The sequence below is a fragment of the Rhipicephalus sanguineus genome, chromosome 2 (assembly GCF_013339695.2).
Source record: "Rhipicephalus sanguineus isolate Rsan-2018 chromosome 2, BIME_Rsan_1.4, whole genome shotgun sequence".
Lineage (NCBI taxonomy): Eukaryota > Metazoa > Arthropoda > Arachnida > Ixodida > Ixodidae > Rhipicephalus > Rhipicephalus sanguineus.
The window spans coordinates 87,141,360-87,163,803 of record NC_051177.1 but is presented as its reverse complement, the minus strand read 5'-3'; the positions used below and the strand labels follow the sequence as shown (position 1 = coordinate 87,163,803).

General features: G+C 46.9%; 1 protein-coding gene across 1 annotated transcript in view; it reads left to right on the top strand.

The window, feature by feature from the left end:
- Window positions 1-22,444, top strand: part of LOC119383306 (protein scribble homolog) — a 152,346-nt gene that overhangs the window by 87,339 nt on the left and 42,563 nt on the right. The window contains 9 exon segments of the mRNA XM_049412476.1: window positions 4,623-4,892; window positions 5,485-5,577; window positions 9,599-9,783; window positions 9,818-10,022; window positions 10,746-10,988; window positions 11,818-12,090; window positions 15,367-15,477; window positions 15,644-15,706; window positions 19,431-19,547. Of these exon segments, the coding sequence (XP_049268433.1) occupies window positions 4,623-4,892; window positions 5,485-5,577; window positions 9,599-9,783; window positions 9,818-10,022; window positions 10,746-10,988; window positions 11,818-12,090; window positions 15,367-15,477; window positions 15,644-15,706; window positions 19,431-19,547 (1,560 nt within the window).

Below are 22,444 nucleotides of genomic sequence, written 5' to 3'. Positions count from 1 at the left end.
ACGCTCTAGCGGTCCTGGCAGCGAACGGAAGCGTGGTCGCCCAATAAAAGCGTGCAGTGTGGTTACAACAGCGCTACGCTTGCTGTACCGTACGCGTGCGTTTAGCGTGATAGCGTCTATGCAAAGAGGTTTCTCGTGGCCCACGACCAGCAACGCTCAACTCCGCAACGGCGAGCTGCTTTCGTTTCTACAAAGCGGCGCGCGCTTGAACACGGCCCCGCACAACGAGGCGGCAGCGATCGGCGGCCCAGCGCGTCCAGGTTGTCGCCTATTAAATGCGTGCAGTAGGCTTAAAGTAGTGCTGCGCCGCACGCGTACCCGAGCAGATATCTGAAGATACTTATTGTGATAAGGTTGTCGGCGATAAGTCATGCTGGCGCGTTCGTCGGTGGCCGCCGCTTCACCTTCGTTCTTTCCCGCTTGCCCGCAAAGGCATCGCCGCAATCGCGCGGAAGTCGGAATCAGTGATAGACCGATCTACGCACTTCTCGAAAAGACTGAAAACCTTTGGCGGCACATTGTGGCGTCGGGAAGTTTAGCAGCGCAGTAAAATTTTATGGGACAAAACGTTATCGCGGTACGTAGGGTACGCACTAACCGGTAGGCGTAGGGTGAAGCACTACGGCTTATGCGGTCAGCGAATGCATTAGGCTCTATGAGACTCGGTCGGGGATTCGTCGCAACTACGTTTTAACCGTTAGTACGCTTAAAGCGGGTACGTATTAACGAGGTTCGACTGTAACGAACATTTCAAATTAACGAACTTTTAAGAAATCCCGTGCCGACTGCTTATAGTTTCAATGTAAAAATATTTCACTACTACGAACTTCAGAATAACGAACATTTCAGAATAACGATCGTTATTTAATTCCCGTGTAATCTTAACAACACCTCAGTACTACGAACTTATATCCCGAAATGCGAGGATTCTTAGATTTCAGTGTATCGGTCATGGCAGTCGGAGCTGTAAGGTAGCAGACGACGCAGCGCGAAGAGCGGACGCCCTCCCGCTAAAACCTGAGATGGCACGGGAGGAGAAAGACGCGGGCGGGGAACTTTTTTTTTTCCCCTTCGTTGCGGAGGCGACAACGCATCAGGTTTTGTAAAGGCCCAACCGCATGCATAGCACGCGACTTTCGAGCGAAGGCGACTGCGGCAAACGGGCTCCGTCGCGCTGCTCGATTGAAAACTATTGCGCGCACGCAGGCAAATTACGAAAAAGAATTACAGAGTAGACGAATGACATGCCAAATTTATTATTGTCTTGTTTGAGATAAAGATGCCATAAAAGCGTTTCGGGACTTCCTTTTTTCGCAATCTTATGTTTAACCGCGGCAGTAGTATCTGCTGTACGCTGCCTACGCTACGTCGCACTTTTTTGTAAACAGCGTTATGTCGGGGTTAGTCCACGAGGCGCATCTCGACAACGTTTCCTCTTGCTGTCATAGAACGTTTAAGAAAAGCCGCAGCGCCTCACATCGTTGCTTCGCAGGGAGAAGGGCTACCTCACACGACGACGATGTTGACATTGCAGCAAGCTACCACCAATGCAGCAAGCTACCACCGAAACATCAAAACGAACCGTCGATCATAAATAACGACAAAATACGGCCGCTTCCTCGCTCTCCGCGTGAGATGGGGCTGTAAATAAGGTAGTCTATAACTTGCATTCCTTGAAGTACGCGCCGATTGGATGCATCACGAGCAAATTGCAACCGAAGCAAGGGTCAGAGATGCTGCCATGTTGTTGGATATCGCTCACTTCCGGGCGACAAGCGATGTTTTCTGGCTTTCCAGAAACCTGGGATGCTATCGCGGAACGATTCTATTTCAGATTCCAATGCCTTTCGTGCTTTTCACGCTTGGCCAGTGGTGAGAACGACGGTCCGTCCGCGTTATCAGCGCGATCAGCCAGCCGTGTGGAATCGGAAATAGCATCGTTTCGCGATTGCACCCCTGCGACAAGCGACGGCGATGGACGGCCCTCCGCGACAGCAAATCCTGTCGGCCGTCGCTCGAAACTCGCGTGCATGCAGTTGGGCCTTAAAGGATTGCAGCGATGACATGGACGACGATGTCACGGTAGCACCCGAAGATCGCGACGAGTCCGTGTCGGCCACAGATGCGTTGGACTACTTGAGGAAACTCCGCATATTCATAGAAAAAAGCGGAACAGCGACCGAAGCGGCGGATAAAAATGCGGACGGTCTAGAATCGTTCGTGACGCAGAGTTTGTGCTGCACCCGTCAAAAAAACGATCACGGACTATTTCAAATAAACGTGCCTTGTCTGACGTTCACGTGTGCATTGTTGTGAGAAACGAGTTCAAGGACGTACCGTTGCAAATGTAGGACGTTTGCGTTACTGAAATTCTATTGTTATGGTAAATTTTTGGGCTTTCACTATAACGACCTTTCAGAATAACGAACATTTTTCCGCGGTCCCCTGAAGTTCGTTATACCGAGATTTCACTGTAAATGGAATGAATGTTTAGAAAACTATAGTTAGTTACAGCCTAAGAATAAGTACAAGCTCTGCCCGCAAAACCGCAGTGTGCTTATCAATCACTGAAAAGAGAGTCTTGCAAGCTGGTTTTCCTTTCGAACCGTAAGTACTTTTTCTGTGCTAATGCAAATACAGCATAGACCGCTTATAACGTAAGTCGCCGGAGTCGCGAATATCCGCACTATAACCAAAACAACATTTTTGAAAGGTTGCACGTGTGCAAAACATGACCAACAGGCAGGCATGCGATTCCGACCATTGTGGCATGCGACTGGGACGTAAGTTTGCATCTGCTTACATTTGAGAATGTTGAATGGTTAGCGTCCGCGGACCTGCGGTGCCGACATAACGAACGTGGAAAATATGTGCCATCACTGGAAGTCGCCGCGTTAACACACTGCGCGTGTGCGATGTCGAAAACGGTGGCGACCACAAACCACCACTCGAGTGTTTCACACGCACGCCCGCGTTTTCGTTAAAGATGTAAGTCACCCCTTCTAAATGCAACAACTGCAAAATGTTTCATTGACTCGGCACCAAACCACAACTTCTGTAGTCCACGGGCGCGGACATGGCAGCTAGCGCTTGTTAGGCCTAGCGTGCGCGTTGCAACTTGTCATGCCGTCGCGAGAAGCTTGCCCTAAACAACACGGAGATCGGGCGTAGAAGAGATCCCACTCGCGAGCTAAACGGAGGGCATCACGCGTGAAACGAAGTTTCAGTTCGCGATCAGGAGACCAGCCGCGGCAACTAAAGTCCCTAGATTTTTCCCTGTTCTTTCTTAAGTACCGACAACCATTGAAGCGCCGTCGACGAATCTCATTGGCTAACGCTCATTTTCGGTAGCCATGTTCTTCCTAACGCTTTTCCAGCACCTGGTGAAACGCGATCCCCCATTCACTAATGACAGGGGGTTGACGGGAGGAGAAAGGCCGCCGCGTTAGCATATTGTCCGCTGAAAGATGCGTGGCTAATGTACTTAGACGCACATGGCTTTGTAAATCTTCAAAGTTAGGAAGAAAATGGCGTCGGACGCCAGCTGCGCGTGAGAGAGGGCCAGGAAAGGAGGCAGTTGTCGGTACTTAAGTAAAAAGGACAAATCTAGGGACTTTAGCGGCAACTATCCTGAAAAAGTCTTTCAAGCTTGTAAGTCCGCCTGTTGGTGGCAAAGGCGAAAGCTCAATCGCGTCTCAAAGCATTGTTACTTGCGGGAGAATCGAGGTTGCACGTGCGATATCTGCGCTGTACGACGAAGCAACTATTTTCCCGGCGGAGACAAACAGCGGTAACGCGCTCTTGATGCGGACGCGGATGCCCGTACGTCGCGGAGCACGCATGTCAAGCTGCCGAAGTAAAGGGGGCAAAGGCTTCTCCGTCGGCCACGCAACCGCTCCCCCTCCTCACACCACGCACCTGCGCCGGGCTGCTGCCCCCCACAGCCATCCGTTTTTTTCTTTCTCCCTCCGCTCCATGTTCGTTCGTTCCGCGTCCCCTCCTCCTTTGTAACGCCGTCGCCGCTGTTTCCCCCGCCGGCGCATCTCCGCTGAGAAGCACGCTCGCTCCCTCACATCTCTGAGAACATTCCGGCAGCCGCATTATAACCGGTCTTTCTTCTCCGGGGACTGCACAATAAGTGGTATGCGTATACATGCAGTTCTATGGAAGGGTAAACGGGAGTCGGAAAACACCACATTATAGCCGGTACTGCACTGTAAGCGGTTACGTTATAAGTGGTCTGAGCTGTATACCACGCATATTGAAAAGTAAAGGTTCGTCGTTCCGTTCCTGCATAAAATATGACCTTTGGCTAAGCAGTGACGTTAGAATCACTGGCAAAATTTGCGAGGACATTCAAGTTTTTTACTTATAACCAGCAACATGAACATGCATCTGTATGAGTGAACCAGCCATCTAAAATGCACGAAAAGTGCTTGACATCATGGAAATGAGCAAACTTGATCGGATGGAAGGTCTATGCAATTTCTCTCTAGGTGGGACAGTGATGGCAGGGGGTAGAGCTTGTACTTATTCTTAGGTTTTAGGCAAGTGCATGTATGTACGAGCTCAGTCTGATTTGTGCCCCGTGGTTCCCACTTTTTACATGCACCCGCCACCAGAGGGAGCCAGTGACAGCGACGGCAGTGCCGTCCAAGGTGCCGCTGCAGCAGATGCACTCGGAGCCTCTTCGTCCTTTGGAGGAAGAGCCTCTTTCTTTACCGAGGACGTCGCCCGTATCCGTGCCACAGCAGAGGGTGCGACAGCCTGCGGCAAGTGGAGGACCTCAGAACCTGCTGGCTCCCTTGCCGACGGGAGATGGCGACATGCGCTCGCTCCCTACAACACCCGAGCCACGCACGCCTGAGCCAGACTTTGAGACCAAACGAGAGGTAGGGGTGATGCCCAAGTAGCGTAAACACAATTGCAGGCGTCTTGTTATGAATGTCTTGTGGTGTAAACCAGTTGAAAGATCTCATTCTGGGGTGTAGAGAAGGTAGAGAAGTTGGGAAAAAAAAAGAAATGGGAAGGGTAATGAAAGACTGTTGAAGGTTTGGACGATGCAAACATACAGGCAGGGTACATGAACATAGTTTCTGCAAAGTAGGAAATGGCTGTGGGTTGTGAAAGCAGTCGAAATTTTCAGAGAGTAGCCCCCATGCCCTTTCTTTTAAGAAAGTCTAACTTCCAGTACAAGAGTAAATGTCACATGCCCAAGTGCCGCCATGTAGCGGAGACACTGCCTGCATTGTCACCATTTGTGGCACATGATGAAACAAACCCTGCACTTTATCACTGGCACACTTGCGCCAGCACTGACTTTTTGGACAGCAGATGATTAAAAAAAAGAAAGAAGCTGTTCGACATGAACCTTCCGAAGAGGCACCGTTTCTTTTGTTCTTTGAATGTTTGCCGCATGCGTGCTGTGCTTTGACACACTGTATAGGACAAGCAGGAAACGTGCATTCTGTGCTCTTGTTGCAGATCATCTATACCACGTTGATTAGGGACCACAATGGCCTGGGTTTCAGCATAGCTGGAGGAAAAGGAGGTACACCATACAAAGACGGAAGCCAAGTGAGTCTCTCCTTTGAGTCTGTCAAAGGGTTCAATGTAGAGCTGTGCGAATAGCAAAATTTTGGGTGCGAAGCGAATTCGAATAATAAAGATTGAGTGCGAATCGAATAATTTCGAATAATTTCGAATAATTTTCGAATATTTCTCAAACATTTTTCGAATAATTCGAAGTGAAATTGCAAAAAAAGTTGCAGAGAATCCCTAAGTATGTTCTTGTGAGATAGCAACATGAAAGTGTTTCTTTTCGCTAGGTTGATGAAGCGCTGGTGGGGTCATATTTCATAGTTGTCTTTCGTATTAAGAGTGAGGCAATGTAGAGGCCGAATTGTATTTATGTACATGATTTGGTGCAACCAAAGTGTTGCCGACAACACTTTACACGTGATAGGCAGAGATGCCATTTCCTCAGCCTCTCCTCCTCTTTCAACTGCTGTGGAAGGCCAACTGATGTGGCGGACAAGGGTGTGCTCCGTTCAAGTCCGGAGTTCCAAATCTGCCTCATAGACGTCGATATATAAGAACATCTGAAATTTTGGATGCTAAAAAGCTTCGGCGTCCGATTTTTCGGACTTCCTGCCCAAATTTCAGGTCCAAAACAGCATTAATTGAGCCCCCAACTCTGCCACATCTTTCATCTCCATGTTGGAACCAGCATTTTCTTGAGTTAATACATTTGCGACTGTAGCGGAGCTTGAAAGGCAGCTTTGCCGCAATACGGGGGTGTGATGAGGTGAAGCATATTGAAAATCTAGGGACCACTTTTAAACGGACGTTGTCTCTTGGCTAAGTTCAACCGTAACGGACCTTGAAAGGCAGCTTTGCCGCAATACTGGGTGTGAGGAGGTGAAGCATATTGAAAATCTAGGGACCACTTTCAATCAGACGTTGACTGTCTCTTGCCCAAGTTCGGCCGTAACTGAGCTTGAAAGGCAGCTTTGCCGCAATACGGGGGTGTGATGAGATGAAGCATATTGAAAATCTAGGACCACTTTCAACCGGACTTTCTTGGCTAAGTTCGACCGTAACGGAGCTTGAAAGGCAGCTTTGCCGCAATACGAGAGTGTAATGAGGTGAAGCATATTGAAAATCTGAAGGGGTCACTTTCAACCGGACGTTGAGTGCATTTGTCTTTGGGAAGTTCGAATAGTTCGAATAGTAAAATTTCAGTGCGAATCGAATCGAATAGCAAACACTATTCGAAAAATATTCGAAATTTCGAATATTCGCACACCCCTAGTTCAATGGCCTTCTCCTATGAGGAGTCAGTTTGGTTTTGGTCTTTGTGGTACATGATGCTAGAACTGTTCTTGTGTGCACTGCTTACCGATCTGCTTTGTTGCCTTTCATCTGCATTTTAGTCATGCAGCTTGCTTAACAATGAACATGTGCAGTAGACTATCAGTCAGCGGAAATCTCTTAAATTAAATGGAACAACTGTTTCTAATATGATTGGTTTCATACTTGAATTCTGCATGCCAGTTCATCTTTCAGTAAATGGCACTCCTGCTAAATGGAACATATTTTCCTGGTCCATTCAGGTTCCAAGAGTCTGCTGCTGTACAGTTGAACCCAGTTATAACGATCCAAGATATAACAATCTATCGGTTATAACGATCATATTTGGTGCACTTAAGATTTTCCTATACTACCCATTGAAACTGCGTCCACATAGAGTGAACATTTTTCAAAGCTTCCTTTACCATGTACATTTCGGACACGGTCGAGGTAAAAATATGGCGCATGCGAAGCGAAAAAGAAGGTAAGACAGGCCTTCTGAAGCATGATAGGAGCGCGTGCTTGTGTGTGCCCCGCTCCAGTTTGCTCGCGACTAAGATATCCCAGATCGGTGAGTACCACGTGCAGATTTTGGACGCTGCAAGCGAGGTTGCTCACTGTCCAGGTGTTTCTTCTGTGGCATAATGGCAGCAAGGGGGAAAAAAATAATAAAAAAATAAATAGAAACAGCATGAAGCCTTGCGGTCAGCTTACGCACGGCAACCTTTTTTGACGCCGTTCCCTGCAGCTACGACTGCCTACGATGAATACGATGAACCAAACGATGCATTGGAACGCAAAAAGTCATAAACACAAAAAGCAATAATCGCGATAACTTTTCTGTCATATAAAAGTTCACTGCGGCCCTCAACTCGTCAATGCCACAATGTGCTGCAAAAGGTCTTCCGTCTTTTCGGTAATGGCAGAGACCAGTCGGTCAATGATTATGACATCCGCGCGATCTCGCCGATACTTTCATGGATAAGCATCGGGAAAGAATGAAGGTGAGGTGGCAGCCGGCGATGAACATGCCATTAAGACTTGTCACTGACAACCATATCACAGTCATCTGTAGCTATCTGCTCAGCTGTGCATGTGGCGTAAACTAAGGACAGCGATACAAACGCCATGCTGCCATCCGCAAGTTCATCGCCGCTACACTGTACTGCCACGGCGTCGTGCAAGTCGCTTTGTAGAAACAAAAGTACGTCGCTGGTGTTGAGCAGCGCGAGAAATGTCGATGCACTGGCAGCGGTCGTATACTGCTTGTTTTATTAAGCAAAAACCCAGCGCGCCGCTGCTTGTCATGCAGGACCGCCAGAGCATCACGGAGACGTAGAGCGTGCATTGCTTGAAAAATGCTTGTCTTTGCTGTGTTTAACGAACAGGCTACTCGCCGCATCTGTGCACGGTTTAGAGCGAAGCAGGCATGAAAAATGCACAAACGCACGCATGCGGTATATGCAGCAAGTGGCCCGGCAGTGACCGCGTGAGCCTAGTAGGCGACGCGCTGCACTCAACTAGCCATGGATGATCGGCTACACGTGACAGTACCGCGCTTCAGTGAGATGGTGTCGGTTCGTTGCAAAGGCGGTTTAATTCACTTGTGAGCAAGCAGCGGGCGTAGATTCACTATGTGAAAAGGCTTAACTTGTCACCGGAGGGGTTGTTAGCACTTTTTACTAAAAATGCGCAGGAAGAAAAAAGTACCTGGTGGAAGTGTACGTTTTTAAGGACGAGCCCATATAAGACGAACTACTGATGTAACGACCACTTTTCGCAGCACTTTTGGGTTCGTTATAAGCGAGTTTGACTGTATTCCTAGCTTTCGGCACGTGATAGTAAAAACTTTCCTTAGTGTGACACCTGCTTGAACATCAACAGATCTCTAATTTGAATCACAATCAAGGAAGCAGCATAAGGAAGGGAGGCAGATATGAGGCATAGAAGCAGATAGGAAAAGCACTGCACTAACAACTGTGGTTTATCAAAAAGAACCGCAGTTGTTAGTGGGCTTTTTTTAATAAACCAAAGGTGTCAGTGCAGTGCTTCCCGTTCGCTTCCTTGTCTTTCGTTCTGCATTTTTTGGTGCACAGACATATATACCAATTTGCCCAGCTTTCAATACTTTGAATTGTGAAGAGAGAACTGCTGGCATTATGAAAATTTATTTTCTTTACTAGATAACATACCCAACAACAATAGAGCAAAATGGAAACTTGTCATCATTGACCAGGAGACCTTATGGACCCCGTAGTTGGTGCTCGTTCTCACTTCGATTTGTTATCACTGTACATGTTGTCCACATCTATGGTGAACACCTCATTAGTATTCGAGATGTCATAGAAGCTGCTGTTTAAACAGATACTTCGGAAAATTGTTATTGTGTTTATCGACAGCATGATTAGACGTCATGTAACAGAGATAACCCTCGCTAAGTAGAACAAGCGTTCAAGTTTTAGCAGCTTGAAATACTAGTGAGGTGTTCACCTCAGATGTGGTCGACCCTGTACATATTAGGTGATCTATGCCATGCATTAAAATTATATTTCTAAAGATAATAGCAGTATTTGAAAGCATAATTCAATGACCCAATAGCTCATTATTCAGTTTAAAATATGGTTTAAAATATGTTGGAATATACTTCGGTTTAAAATATGTTGGAATATACTTGCACATAGTCACTATTGCACATTTCATGTGGCGTAACAGCTCTTGCTTACACTCAACTCCCACTCGTCTGTAGGGCATCTTCATATCACGGATAGCAGAGGGCGGAGCCGCAGCGCGCGATGGCAAGCTGCGTGTCGGCGACCGCGTTCTGTCCATCAATGGCATCGACATGGACGGAGTGCGACACGATCAGGCCGTGGCCATGCTTACGGGACTCGAACGCTTTGTGCGACTGGTCGTACAAAGAGAGGAACTGGTGCTGAGGGACCCCAATGCCAGGCCCCAGCAGCAGCCACCACTGCCCACTGCCTACGACCCTGACGACTTCTGCAACGACAACCAGCAGGCCCTACGGTGGGAGTCTCTACTCCTCCTCGTCGTACATGGCTAACCGGCCATCGTATCTGGGTGGATACAAGAGGCCGGGTCCCATTGGCAGTGTGGGAGGCACTGGTGATGAGGCAGCTGCCGGCGACAAGCAGCCTGCAGGCACAAAGGTAAAAATAGGGCATGACCAGCATAACTGCAAAATGTGGAGACAATGAGAACAGGCCACGACAAGGGTGCAGTCGCAGCTGCACCCTTGTCTGTCCCTTCTTTGTCCTACGTGTTTCAGTTTCTGCCGGTAGAATAAGCATTAGCTGTGAACCTTACAAGAAAACCCTGCGATGATTTTGGCAGTTGTAACTTGTGCTACGTGTCTAGCGGTACTCAAATGATACACTCCCAGATATCATGCTTTTTCTGGCAGGCTGCACTGTTGTTTTTCCGCAGTAAAGGCGCAAAGCTTGTACGCTCCTATCAGGCATGTAGCCAGAAAGGAGGAGGCGTGAACAAACAAAAGGTATTTTGATGCGTGAACAAGCAAAAAGTATCAATTGACCAAACTTATGCATTGGAGCAGTTTGAATTAAGCAGCCTTAAAATACATTGAAGACATAGTGGTCCAACCAAAAATTTCATATTTGTTTGAATTATCAAGATACTGTATCTTATTACTTAGAGTGTTTTCATTACAGAGTTCCCGTGTCTTGTGTAATAGCTTTATAAAACCCTTTTTTGCTAACCTCAGCAATCAGTTTTTGGTTGGTCTAGCACACCTAAAGGCTCTGTATGAGACTGTAACCCGACATTCCAGCAGCAAGTTCATACACGGGAAGGGTTCTGTTGCGGTAAGCGGAGAGTCAACATCGAGCCTTTTTGTTCCACTTTTTATGCAGACGACGTACTCCATCTACACCAAGCTGCCAGGGCTGAGGAACGACACCGCCACCTTGACGGGGTGTGCACCACACCCTGTGCTTCCTCACCAGCCATACTCGTTCCCCAGTGCGCAGCGAGATCCCCCCTTACCTGCAGCCCATCCTTCAGAGCCAATCTATGCCAACAGTGGAGACCATGGTGGTCTTGGCACCTCATTGTCATCGTTTCGACCTGCTCGTGTCGTGCCACATGGTACAAACGTAAGTTCTCCCTAATAACCATTCCGGTGTTGTTATTTTGCATACCCTAAAGTGCCACGGAAGTGCCCAGCTGACTTTCGCTGGAAATTGCATTAGTCTAGATATGGGTGCTTGTCCGGTCGAAGCAGCAAAAACCAAGACGGCAGCCAACGAAAAGCTTCGAGGCGGCGCTACGGTGGTTATGGAATCAAAGTGGAATCGAGAGGTGCAGCTCACATTCTTTCTTGAAGTGCGGTGCCACTCGACGACTTCGATCTTCCTGGCGATGGTGTAGGAGCGTCATGCGGCTAGCGGATTTCTGTAACGGCTGCAATGGGGTGAATATTTCGGCTGATTCTGGCATTATGGAGGGTTGGGTGCTTAACATATGACGTTGAGACTTCTGAAGTTTTGGAAATTTTAATACTGGGGGGCGCTTGTGCAAAACTGGGCACTTCCGCGGTACTTTACAGTAGATCCAGTGACTGCTTCCCATCGTCCTGAGAAACCCTTGTGTAATGGATGGAATGTGTGTGTGTCATACACGCATGCATGCACCCACACACACGCACGTAGCAGTAAATAAAGCGAAGCATTTAATGGGGTCCAGAAAAAAATGTGGGCGGGGTATGTTTTGGTAAATGAGCATTTTGTGCAACAAACTGCCCATGAGTAAATACGGGTTTGTTTTATCAATTTCCACAGAAGAATTATCCTAACAGAACCCTGGAATTTCAGCAGCTTGCTACTTATGAAAAAAAAAAAAAAAGTTTTTGACGCGTTCCATAGTTAACAGGACAGCGCATTGTCATGTATCTCCAGCACCATCCTTTGCGTTGGCTCTTTGCAGGCCATTGGCAACGGCTTTCCACCGTCTGCGGGAGGCGTGCAGACGGCCACTTCGAACCCATCATCTTCACCGTCGTCCCAGCGGTTGAAAGGTCCCCTGGTGACGGTCACGATTCAGCAGCCAGATCCCTATGCGCCTCTGGCCGCTGAGTTCCCCCCAGCACCAAAGACCCTGGGACGCACCACTGAGGTGATCACACGAACGACTTTAACCGAGACGACAACAACGCGGGTCACCAACAATGTCCTGTCACTCACGCCTGGCTCAGAAGAGGTGAGGCACTTGACAGCAGGTCAGGCGATGATTTAGGGATCCCTATCACCTGTTTCAATTTATTTCTTGTCATGTGCCACTCACAACCAGCTGTTTGTCATGATAATGTAGCCAATGATGCACTGCTGTGCCAGTGATAAAGTGTGAAGAGAAAAATAGTGGGGGTGGAGTCATTGTGTTATTGTAGCCCTGATTTATGTAAATGTATGTTACACTGCTTATTTGTTTGTGCAGTCAGTTGTTGCGCATTCTTTTTTGCTTTCTCTTGAGATATTAAACCAACAACTTGTAGGGTGCCCTTCCATGCTGAAATTGAAATATGTAATCCTGTGCAATTTATGTAAGCCATTGATCAAAACGGAAAAGTTGTTTCCGGCTCTTTTATGCACGTCCGGTGTGCTCAGGGGACACCGACCTGACACATTATGGTGTATGATGAAACTGAGAGCACTTGTGATGCATTTTAACTGGATTTAGCCCTCCGGTGAATACAGTAGGATGTCTGCGATCGTATCTCAAGAGGGAGTGAAAATATTCGTATCACCCGAAATTTCGTATAATCAAAAAACTTGCAAAATCAATTTTCAAACCATGATATACACACAAGACATTTATTTCCGTCAAACGAACCAATACGAATCAATGCGCGCATCAGTGCTTCGGGTGAGGCCAACTGAAAACTGAGTGCCAATGTCCGCTCCACCACAGTCATAAGCTAAGAACGACAGGAACACCAAAACGCTTTGTGCCTTTTTATGACTTCATTGCCTATACAGTAAAACCTCGTTAATTCATATCTCAAGGGAGTGAAAAAAATGTCCAAATTATTCGAATGTCGAATTAACGAATGCATAACAAAAACGCACATTTTCAGTTCCTTTATCGCATACCTTTATTTTGAGAAGTAGTCCGTGATGCTTGTTTGTTTTTTTGTGGACAGCTGGGCGGCAAGGACTAGATTGCGGGCATGTGACAAACCCTCTAGCGCAAAAGTATTGCCTGGGACATCGTAACAAAACTCCTCTAGAACGACGAGAGCGTCTGCGGCTTCTTTTGCGGTACGACGCACCGAGCGCAGTTCATCGCACGGGTCTTCGTCGGACGCCTCATCCATCTCACCGAGGGCGCCTCGTCCGTCTCACCGATGACTTGAAGGAATCTATGTTCATTCGTAAAGTGTACCTCTCTGCTTGCGCGCATATAAGTGGTCCACTCAACGGCAGCTTCGGCTCGCGTGCAGTAACGATCCACTGCAACAGCGCTTCCTCCAGTTGTGGGTGGGCTGCGGTGCGCAATCGCTTTCGTCTGGCGTGAAATTTCTCGCCCTCAAACGCTTCCATCATTTGAGCCTAGTTTTTCACGTACGTCGATAGCGTGCTTCTTTTTACGTCGAACTGATGCATCACCTCTTTTCTGGAAGTGCTGTCTTTGAGTGCCTTTAGTATCTTCACTTTAATTGCCAAGTCCTTCGCGCGTTTCGCCGGTTCCGACATCGCGGCAGGGTGATATATCACACCACCACTATGGCCCGACCACCACCTCGCACACCGACACTTCCGATACGCCGAACAACACACCGAAGAGGGGGAAAAACACGACCAAAGTCTGCAAGTCCGCACGCTATCCGTCGGAGGCCTTGTTTCTTTGTTATCCGTTCTCCGCCAATGATGATGATGATGAAACTGTGACTTTCCCTTTGCATCGGGTGGTTGCAAAAAAATGTTGCATCCTAGCCTTCAATTACAAATTAAAAGAAATGCGTGCTCCAAAACGCCACCTTGCGTCCCCTTTCATAAGTTTTCGAGAAAAAAAGATGCGGTTTTCCTTGGCCTCCGTGATTGGCATCGACAGCGCATCGTTGCTGCTGGAGCCCATCTCGGAGACCATAAGTTTGCACATGTGTGGCAAAGAAAATGCAATGCGATAAATATTATTGCCTCTGAGACGCAGTTTCAGTTTCGCCGTCTTTGGCTTGCCTCCAGTCTGAATTAACCAGTGCGCATGCAATTTTGCATCGAATTAGCGAATGTTTGTTGCCATAGGGCTATGAACATTTTTGAAGGGAGGGTGTGGGAATGACGAATTATCCGAATTTCCAAATTAGCGGGGGCCGAATTAACGAGATTCTACTGTAATCTACTGCTGCATTAGCCGCGTATCTTCGGAGCTGCATAGTCTCTATTGATGATGTGTCAATAGCGACCGCGGTTTCGTGCGCAGTGGTTGTGGCAAAATGTAGTTCCCGTTTTCAGTCTGTGTGCACTAGCTGCACACGTGCCTTGAAAACTACACCATTGCTTTCTATGATCGCATCTGCCATGGCTTTGTCCGCTGCGGTTGCAAAAAGCAGCATCGCTTTGACTCGGTGAGCATTGGATGCGTGTGCACCTTCGGAGTTCCGTCGATTTCATCGTCGCCATACGTGATCATGTCAACAGCAACCACGGCTCATGCATTGTGGTTGCAGCAAACAGTAGTTCCGTTTCCATTCTGTGTGCGCAGGCCGCTCACGTGCCTTCAGAACTACATCGTTGCTATCTATGATCGCGTCTTCCGCAGTTTTTTCCACCGCGGTTGCGACAAGCAACATCACTTTGCCTCGGTGAACGTTGGATGTGCACGTATTTTTGGAGTTGCATCGTCACCATACACGATCATGTCAATAGCAACTGCGATTCCATCCACAGCGGTTGTGGCAAACGTTGACCGCAGTTCTGACTGTGTGTGCTCTCGCTGCACGCGTACTTCCAAATGTTCTGGAGCACGCAGCTGTCGGCCGTCACTGGATGGTTTCGGTAGCAAAGTTCGAATCACCCGTTGCGACCCGGAAAAGTATTCAAAACATAGAAATATCTGCCTATTGGACACAATGGAATTCGGCCGGGGAATTTCACGAATTTCGTATCTGACCGAAATTTGTAATCAGCCGGGTTTGCATCACTGAGATTCTACTGTACTCACCAGTGACACGGAAAGCACCAACCGCTGTTAGCTCCGAGTATCGTATCACAATCACTGATGACCGTACGTGTGTTCAGAATAATTTGTTCTCGCTTGCTTTACCACTTTTTATCACGAAATTCTGATAGAATACTATGCGCAGTACGACATTGAGTTATGAGAATAAAAGTTTCCACATAGTAATTCATTCTGAACGGAACACTGCTTTGTTTTATTCGTGTTTCTGTGCTTTGTGTGAACCTCGCAGTGCGGCATGGAATGGAACTTGCACTCAGTAGTTACTGTACTAAATTGGAATTTGCTTCTCTTCCTCAGGACGTCACCCTCGTAAAAGCTGGCGGCCCCTTGGGCTTGAGTATTATTGGTGGGACGGATCACCCTTGCCATCCGTTTGGTGCCGATGAGCCTGGTATCTTCGTGTCTAAGGTGAACTCACTTGTTGCACTTGCACGTGCTAAGACTTTGTTGTGTGAAACCTATCAATTGAGCTAAGAGATGCAGTTTTTTTTTTCTTTTTAAGCTGCACTACTTGTTGGTAGAACGAGTGTTAACACAATGTATTGTTTTGCTGGCCTCTTTGCTTTTACTGTAGATTGTGCCAGACGGAGCAGCGTCCAAGTGTGCGAGGCTACGAGTCGGTGACCGCCTGCTCAAGGTGAGCAGAGTGCCTCCATTGTGAGGTTCGTTAAGGGAAATGTTAACACAATAGCATTAAGAAGCCCATGTCGCAGTTAATTTGGTGTGGTCAGCGTCGGCAGCGTTGTCCGTGAGGGAAAAATCCCGATGGATGCAAAGAATTTATTTATTTTTATTTATTTCATAGTAAGAATTAAAAAATGCTTAGCTTGCACTAGTGGCGCAAGGCTGGAACCATCAGTGGAGCTTGTGTTCGACCTAGCTAAGTTTTGCCAGTATTGCCAAGCTTTCGCTGAGAGGTTAATTTTTTGCTAGTAGTACTAAGTGTGCGTAGACTTGGCTAGACATGTCACGTGACTACCTGTTACGTGATTTTAGTCACGTGGCTAGCTGTTAGTGGTTTATGGCAGGGGATTTTGTGTGATTTTAGTCACGTGACAAAATGTTGCGTGATTTTTAGTCACGTGACTGGACATTACGTGATGTTACGTGTCTTGTAGTCATGCGAGTAGTTACATGTCACATAATTCTAATCACATGGCTAGTTACGTCATGTTACATGATTTTAGTCACATGACTGGATGTTACGTGATTTTAGTCACATGACTAGAGTTACGTGATTGTTGGCATGTGACTAGTTATTACGTGATGCTTCGCACTAGTGGTGCCAAGCCTGAAGGGAGTGCCGAGCTGGGCAGCCTTCTTTGTTTCTCCTTACTTTTCTATTTCTATCTTCCTCTCTTTCTTTCTTTTCTTTCACCTCTCTGTTTATTCTATGTCTTTTTTGTGTCTGTTTATTTCTATTTTTTTTGTTTATCTATTTCTTTGTCTTTCTCGCTCTTTCTATCTTCCTTCTTCTGCCTTTCTTTCTCTCTCTCTGTTTATCGCTTCCGTTTTCTTTCTCTTTATATCTATCTCTATCTTGCTTTCTCTATCTGTCTTTTATTTTCCCTTCCTTTCTCTCTTTCTCTCTATGCTATGCTTTACTCTGTCCCCTCCACCTTTCTCTCCTCCTCACCCTCACTTCCCTTTCCCGCCACCTTGTTATACTATACAAGTCTATGCTATGCTATGCTAGCGTGCTTGCATAGCCGACTGGCTAGGATGCTCACCTTCGGATCGTGGGAATGTGGGCTCGAATCCTGCCACCTCATCAGAAATGTTTTTCCACCATGATTTTCTCTTTCTTGATATCTTTCTGTCTCTCTGTACTCATTCTCTCCTCACACCCATCAGGGTTATTACAGGCCATGTCGGAGCAATTAGCGCATATGTTCTGGGAGCGAAGCAGAAGATGAAGAGGGCAAATCGGCGCACGTTTTGTGGGAGTGACGCAGAAGTTGAAAAGGATGAAGGGAACGCGTACCGGTTCATGATGTAGAGAATTACTGTTCGCACTACCTGGTGCAATGAAAAGCTTAAAGAGCTCCGCTCTTAAAATCGAGGTACGAGCTGCAATCGAACCCAGGCATTCTGCGTGGCAGTCAGGTGTTGTATCACAGAGCCATGCCAGTGCTTGAAGCTGCTTCAGGAAAAAAAAAGACCATGCACAGGCATCATGTAGGGTGAAGAGTTGCATGGCAGAAGCATAGAATTGGCCTAGTAATTTTACCCAGAGTATGCAGCAGGCTGGCATATTTTTCCTCGGTGAATACGTTCCACTTTTCTATAGTTGAATCAATGAGTGAGACTGTTGCTGTAATGTTAGCAGACCTGTGTGTTATCTTATGCATCATAGGGGAGGGCAGCCGCCCCCCCAGTCATCTAAAGGGGGCCGGCAATTCTGCATCATACATTTGCTCAATCGGACCTTTCACGTCATTTTTTAATGCACAGGGATATGGCTCGCAAGTTTTTTGACGATAACAGCGACCAAAGCCGCTGGTGTTGAATTTAAAGATCTGTGTACTTCTCACGTCTACCCCGGAAGGCCAGGGACCAGTGGCAGGCGTTTGGGAGCAACACTTCATCGCTTCATTTTCATTTTTGCATCCATTGCGGAGCTCGTTTTCTTTCGGACTCAAACGACTAGGTGGAGGAGGTGGGGCACTGTGGTGAAGCTTGGCCCCCACTAATGGAGAAACCTGCGTGCACTTGTGGTGTCACGTATACATACTGTTCCAGCAGCTGTGTTTACCCTTTTTGTGTTTTATCTTCCCTAAGTGCAGACCACTTATAACGTAACCGCATATAGTGCGGGACCGGTTATAATGCGCTCTTTTTCGACTCCCGTTTACCCTCCCATAGAACCGCATGTATACGCATACCGCTTATTGTGCAGTCCTCCAAGATGAAATACCGTTTATAATGCGGTTGCGGGAAAATATTTCTAACAAACGCGGCAGCGAGTGCGGTTCTCAAAGGTGGTACGCCGCTGGGGAGGGAGCGACGAGGTCGTTACGAAGGGCGAGGGCACGCACAGTGAACGAACGAGGGGCGGAAGGAGGAAAAAGACCGCGGCAGCGCTGTGCGGGCTCGCCGAGTGGGGAAGGATGGTGGTTGCCTAGGCGACGGAGTAGCCTTTGCACCGGCGACGGCAAGGCTCCGCGGCCGCTTGCCGGCAGCGCGTTCAGCGTGGAACGTACGATCGCGTCCTCATCAAGTGCGCTTTAAAGTAAGTTTCCTGTCGGGAGAAGCGTCGTCGTTATCACACTTGCTACAGATATCGCGTTTGCTACCTCGTCCGCAAATTGAAAAGTTTTGCGGCTTCATGACGCGGGCTTTCGCCTTTTCTGCCAGTGCGCGGACTTAAACGAGCTTGGCGGGCTTTTGTCGCCGTTGGTCTCCGGGCCGCGAACACAAACTTCGTATCACGCGCGCTGTTCTTGAGTTAGTGCTTGAGTGCGATCTTTTCGACGTCCGACCTTCATGTTGTCTTGGACAAACTTCCCGCGACAACATGCTGAACCGCAGGCTAGGCCTAATCAGCGTTGGTTGCTTTTCGGTAGCGGTCGCGGGCGATAAAAGTTGCGGTTTGGTGCGGAATCAACGAAACTTTTTGCGATGGCTGCACTTGAAGGGAAGGGAATCATATCGTTAATGAAAACGAGGGCGTGGTTGGCACATGCAACTCTCGAATGGTGGTTCCGGATTCGATTGCAATGTCTTGGACATCGCGTGCGCGCCCGTGAAATCGAACGATCGGTACCGCGCTCAGCACGTGAAATTTCGGTCGCGATTCGACATGGTTTCTGTGTACTGCGCATACCTCGAGGTGGCCTGAAACGTAGTCGGCGAATTTCCGCGATGGCACTTTGTTTTGTTTGCTTTTTTCCCCCGTGTTCATTTCGTTGGCAATGCGGGTCTTTGGCGGTTAATTTTTGAACATGCATTCGGAGATTTAAGTGGTGGTTAGCGCCCCAAATCGCATATGTCGATTATCGGACACGCGAGGCTACATGCTCAACACGTTTTGCGCAAGTGCAGCCTTTGAAGAAGGTTGTTTTGGTTATAGTGCGGTACCGCTTATAGTGCGGATATTCGCGACTCCGGCGACTTACGTTATAAGCGGTCTATACTTACATGGTTTCGTTCGAATAGCTGCGGTTTCAAAGTAGCGCATGCCATATGTGCCAAAATTGGTGCGCACAACAAACACATGTACTGTGCCTTTATTTATGTTTTGTCTGTGTTCCCGTGTATTTTTGCCAAGCACGTTTCACTTGAGTGTGGGTGGGAGGCACATGAAGCAGGATCCTTCGCTTGCCATTTGCACGTTGTCATGAGAGTGCCTGTCAATGCAGGTTAACGGCGTGGACGTGACTGAGTGCACACACCAGGACGCAGTGTTGGCCTTGCTGGACCCATCTTACCAGGTGGTCCTCACCGTTCGCCACGACCCACTTCCTACGGGCTGGCAGGTAGGCCTTGCCGACGACTCAGTGGTGATATGATGGTCGTGATTGGTGACTGCCGTCGGCACCGCAGCTGCCGCTACTGTTGTCCAAGCTATAAGCAACGTGGCCGTCCAAACGCCGCCGCCGCTTTTTGTTCGCATTTCAAGGGTGCCTATGTTCTTTTGTGTTCAGGAAAGGGACGTACACGTAAGGAAGAGCTGTGTACTTTTTTGTGTCTGCTCAACTCTAAGGTGTGCCCCCCCCCCCAGGGTCACTTTCTAAAACGAGACAAACTAGCGCAAGTGCTACCTTTTGCCTCTCTCATCCACTTTGCTGCTTTTATGTATTTAGACTGTATTCAGGAAAGCAACTTCAATGTACTTTGACAAACTTTGAAAAATTGGCACTCGTGGGTTGTTGCATATTGGCTCTGTTGATGTTGATAAAACAAAACGAAATAACATTTCTTCTTCGTAACCTCTTCATTGAAAAGAAATATTGGGTTTGGCAGGTGCATGTTACGGTCGAGTAATTACAGTGCTGTTTGTTTTGCCGTTGAACGCCTGTGATGTACTGTTGGCTTTCGGTGTAGCGCTTGTTGTGGAAAAGTATGAGAGCTTTATGTGTACGTTTCATCTTGTTTTTTTTTACATGTGAGAATGAAGTCATTGATTTTAGTTTGCAGTTTACAGCTGTGCACTTGGAGTCATTTAGAAATAGGGCACTGGCAATAAATTACAAAAAAAAGAAAGTATTTTAAAGAGCTGTTGAAAGTGCATTTAATAATTGTTGAACTTATAATCGTCTCAACGCTTACGTTGTACAGGCTCACGGGAGATTTCTTAGTTATTTGCTTCTTTGTGCACAATTTTGTTGGTACACCTATGTTTTATATTTTGTGAGGCAAACTAGTGAAGCAGTAAGACAAGGAGTGCATGACTCTCTAAGGAAACAAACATTATACTTAGCAAACCAAAGGTCGCCAGATTGTTTGAACTTTGGCCTTATTTGTTTTAATGAGCACTCCATTTGTACACTTTCCACAAGGCTTTGTATTCTAGTACTAGGCTATGCATAATGGAATTTGTGGTTCATCACTGTTGCGTATACTGACAATCATTCATGCAGCATTGATTAGGGATGCGGCAGTTTCTTGTTTCAGTGCTTTTTTTTTTTTTTTGCTTTCATCATTTGTCTTGACTGGCATACTTTTATTGTGCATTTTTCACCATAATTTTTCACCGCATGGCCCCTTCGCTTCACTGCCCTGAATTAAAAAAAAAAATGTTTTATACGGTTCTGTCTCGTGATATGTTTGACACTGTTCACCACACCAATGTGACTCAGTACTGAGCAGTTAACTTTTCACATAGCATGTATCCTTAATTTTAACTTGATACAGCAGCCTGATTGATCTAGTCTCTACAAGTGATTGGCCAAGTTCCATGCACCAAGTTGTGCTTCAACCTAGAGTACCTCTTTCTTCATTTTTGACGAAGTCCTGCTTGCCAAAGTGATTTATACACTTGTTTCAGGACTTTAGGGCATAGCGTGCAGTTTCCGCTGTGTAAAGGACTTTAGCTTTGTATTAGACACACTGTGAGCTTGATGCTTACAGTATCTTATGTCCTTTCTTGGCTTGCAGCTGTCGCTTTATTGGATACACTAGCAAGAATTTGCGTTAGGTCTCTTGTGCCGTGTCAGAGTCATCTTCTAGCACGCTCTAATTTTTACCTGTGTCAACGTATCGCAAGCAAGTTATATACTTTGCTTTCTTTCTGTTCTATTTCTGACATCTGTCGCGAGGCGTGAAATGAGAAATAAAGATATTTTTAACAGGATACTCACAGTAAGTTTGTTTCGCTTACCTAACCTTGATTTTACTTGGATAGCGTGAGCTTGAACATTAACGGAAGAATGTTTCGTTCAGTTTCTTTTTTAAACTTCTTGCTCGTTTGTTTGTGCAGCTCATTTATTATGGTTATGCCTGTTTTTCAGGGTTTCAAATGTTTCCGGTTTGCCATATCTGTTGGATTAATTGCCTAAAATCATACCATGTCGATGTACAGTCCAAAATCATTATATTGAACTAGCATCAGGACCATAAATTAGTTTGGTATATTCAATATTCATTGTAACAGTAGAGATAAAAATCGGCTCTAACAAATCAGCACTCTGGCTGGTGCTAAAGCTCTTGATACAAAAATGCATTATTCTAGGCTTCAAACCCCCTACAAATGAGATAATTCTTACCTGTCTCATTGTGGTGGCACAACGAGCCAACTGTGCTTTTTTTTACGCTGGAGGACAAAATTTCCAGAACATTTTTAGCCCAATTTTTAATCAAATCTTTAAAGGGGCCATGACACCCAATTTTCGATCATAATCTCTGTTATGTGGATTAATGCTAGTGCTTTCACAAACAAGCTGGCGAAGTTTTGGCACATTCGGTCGAGCATTTAATTTATAATTGAATATTTTTATAAACACAAGAGTGGCCCGAGAGTCGGGCAACACTGGCACACTCGCGAGCCGTGACATAACAGGCTGCTTGGTGTGCGAGCGTCTGCATTCCATCGCACGATTTTGTTCCGGGGTCTGCTGTGCGTGAAATTGAGCTGTTTCAGCTTTCTTCAGCTTGGCAGTGAAATTGAATGATTTGCAGCAGCTAATGCTTTTGGTAGGAGACGACGGCTCCGCTCCACGCAGCGCATGACGTCACATACGCCATGACAAAATGAAGTCGCTAGCAGTGGGCCGGGTTTATAGCTAGCAACTACTAGGGCTTATTTTTCACTGCAATTTTTTTTTTACAGTCCATTTTTCTTATACGTGTAGGCACAGGAGGCCCTCTACTTCTATTTTTCTCTGAAAACCGCCAATTGTTGTGTGACCATGTCATGACCCCTTTAATGTCACAA